General features: G+C 39.8%; 1 protein-coding gene across 1 annotated transcript; it reads right to left on the reverse strand.

The window, feature by feature from the left end:
- Positions 1 to 211: 211 nt before the first annotated feature.
- On the reverse strand, positions 212 to 973 carry LOC139871422 (uncharacterized). The gene is made up of 2 exons (XM_071859136.1): positions 745 to 973; positions 212 to 624 (listed from the first exon to the last, which is right to left on the reverse strand). Exons 1-2 carry the CDS (start codon positions 971 to 973, stop codon positions 212 to 214), a joined length of 642 nt encoding a protein of 213 aa, XP_071715237.1.
- Positions 974 to 1,500: the final 527 nt, after the last annotated feature.

The raw sequence follows: 1,500 nt of genomic DNA on the forward strand, positions 1-1,500 counted from the left end.
TACTTTCCCAGTTTCTGCAAGCATCAGCGAGGTGTTTAATTTCATCGTCGAGTTTACCAAATGAACTTTTGCTCCATTCTCGAAGACACTCTTTAACATTCTTAAGCTTTAACTTGAAGATCGTGTCTTTCTGATGACTCTTTACTTCGATATTCCATGCTTTGGAAATAATTTCCTCGACACCTTTGACCTCGAGCCATTCATCAAAAATTCAAAACGGCTTTGGACCGTAGTCTACCTGACCGTTCTGAAGGAGCAAAGGTGTATGATCAGAAAGCTTCCAATCTAAAGCCGAGACATAAAGGTCATTCCACATATGAGCAAAGCTAGTTGAGACCAGAAACCTATCGAGCTTACTGAATTGCACGCCATCGTCACTGATTCTAGTATATTTCTTGCCTAAGAGAGGGACGTCAATAAGTCCATTGCTGTGAATGAAATCATTGAATAAAGATGCTCTTCTATGTACAAAGTTGGTATGCTCTCTTTCGGATGCCGATCTCACCTCGTTAAAATCACCACAAAACACCCAAGCAAGATTATCAAAGGAGCATAAACTATCTAAACTTTCCCAAAATCTTTTCTTTTTCTCATCACTGTATGGGCCGTAAACATTAACAATAGCTATTTCAGAATCATGATTTGAAAGATTACCTTTAATGGCGATGAAGAACTCCCCTTAGATAGCTTGGTTAACTTTAAAGATATTATTGTTCCACATTAGTAACAGGCCACCAGACTTACCCACAGCATATTTCACCGCATATTCAACGCTTTGAGAACCCCACAAGTATTCGATCCAAGCGTCATTGATCTTTTTACACTTAGTTTCCTGAACCGCAGCAACAATCGGACTTGAACTTGCAATCATACGTTTGAACCAATCTGCTTTTCCATCTCTTTTGAATCCACGAATGTTTACTGAAAGGATCTTCATTGGAAGAATAGGTAAAACACAAAAACTCGAAGACATAACAGATCTATAGATCCTGCTCCTCGTTAAACCCTAGCAATTTAGCAAAATCACAAAGGTTTATGCTTGTGTCAGATTCGGTTTCACTATCGCCACTAACTACCGAATTACCAGTACGACGCAATTTGGAAGGTAGTAAATCATTTAACAATGGGATGTGATTTCTTTTAGAACCACAGAGAGTACCAGCTTTTTGGATCCCCAAATCCCTAGCACGTTTCTTAGCGAAATTAATCCTTGAAGATTTATTCCAATTACGAATTTTAGACCAATTGCTTGATGAGTGATTCGAATTTTCAGGCGAATTAAGTGACCCCTTCACAGGAATTTTGACCCTGGAATGCTCGATTGAGGCAACGATAGGTAGAATAGACGAGATAAAATCTTGCACCTTTTTGTTGATAACATCGCTGTCCGGATTGGGGAGGAAAAGGCCCAACTCATGGCCCAACTCCTGGTTAGAGTCCAAATTTATCTTGGGCCCAGGATCTAACTGCCCATTAACCAAGGGATTTTCAATGGGCTCC

This window comes from Rutidosis leptorrhynchoides, chromosome 10 (assembly GCF_046630445.1).
Source record: "Rutidosis leptorrhynchoides isolate AG116_Rl617_1_P2 chromosome 10, CSIRO_AGI_Rlap_v1, whole genome shotgun sequence".
NCBI lineage: Eukaryota > Viridiplantae > Streptophyta > Magnoliopsida > Asterales > Asteraceae > Rutidosis > Rutidosis leptorrhynchoides.

Bases quoted from the DNA above. Each gene is read 5' to 3' on its own strand.
- LOC139871422 (XM_071859136.1), bottom strand. From the start codon at position 973: ATGTCTTCGAGTTTTTGTGTTTTACCTATTCTTCCAATGAAGATCCTT. The intron at 625-744 runs GTAAGTCTGGTG...ATTCTGAAATAG, and splicing joins TGCGGTGAAATATGCTGTGG to CTATTGTTAATGTTTACGGC.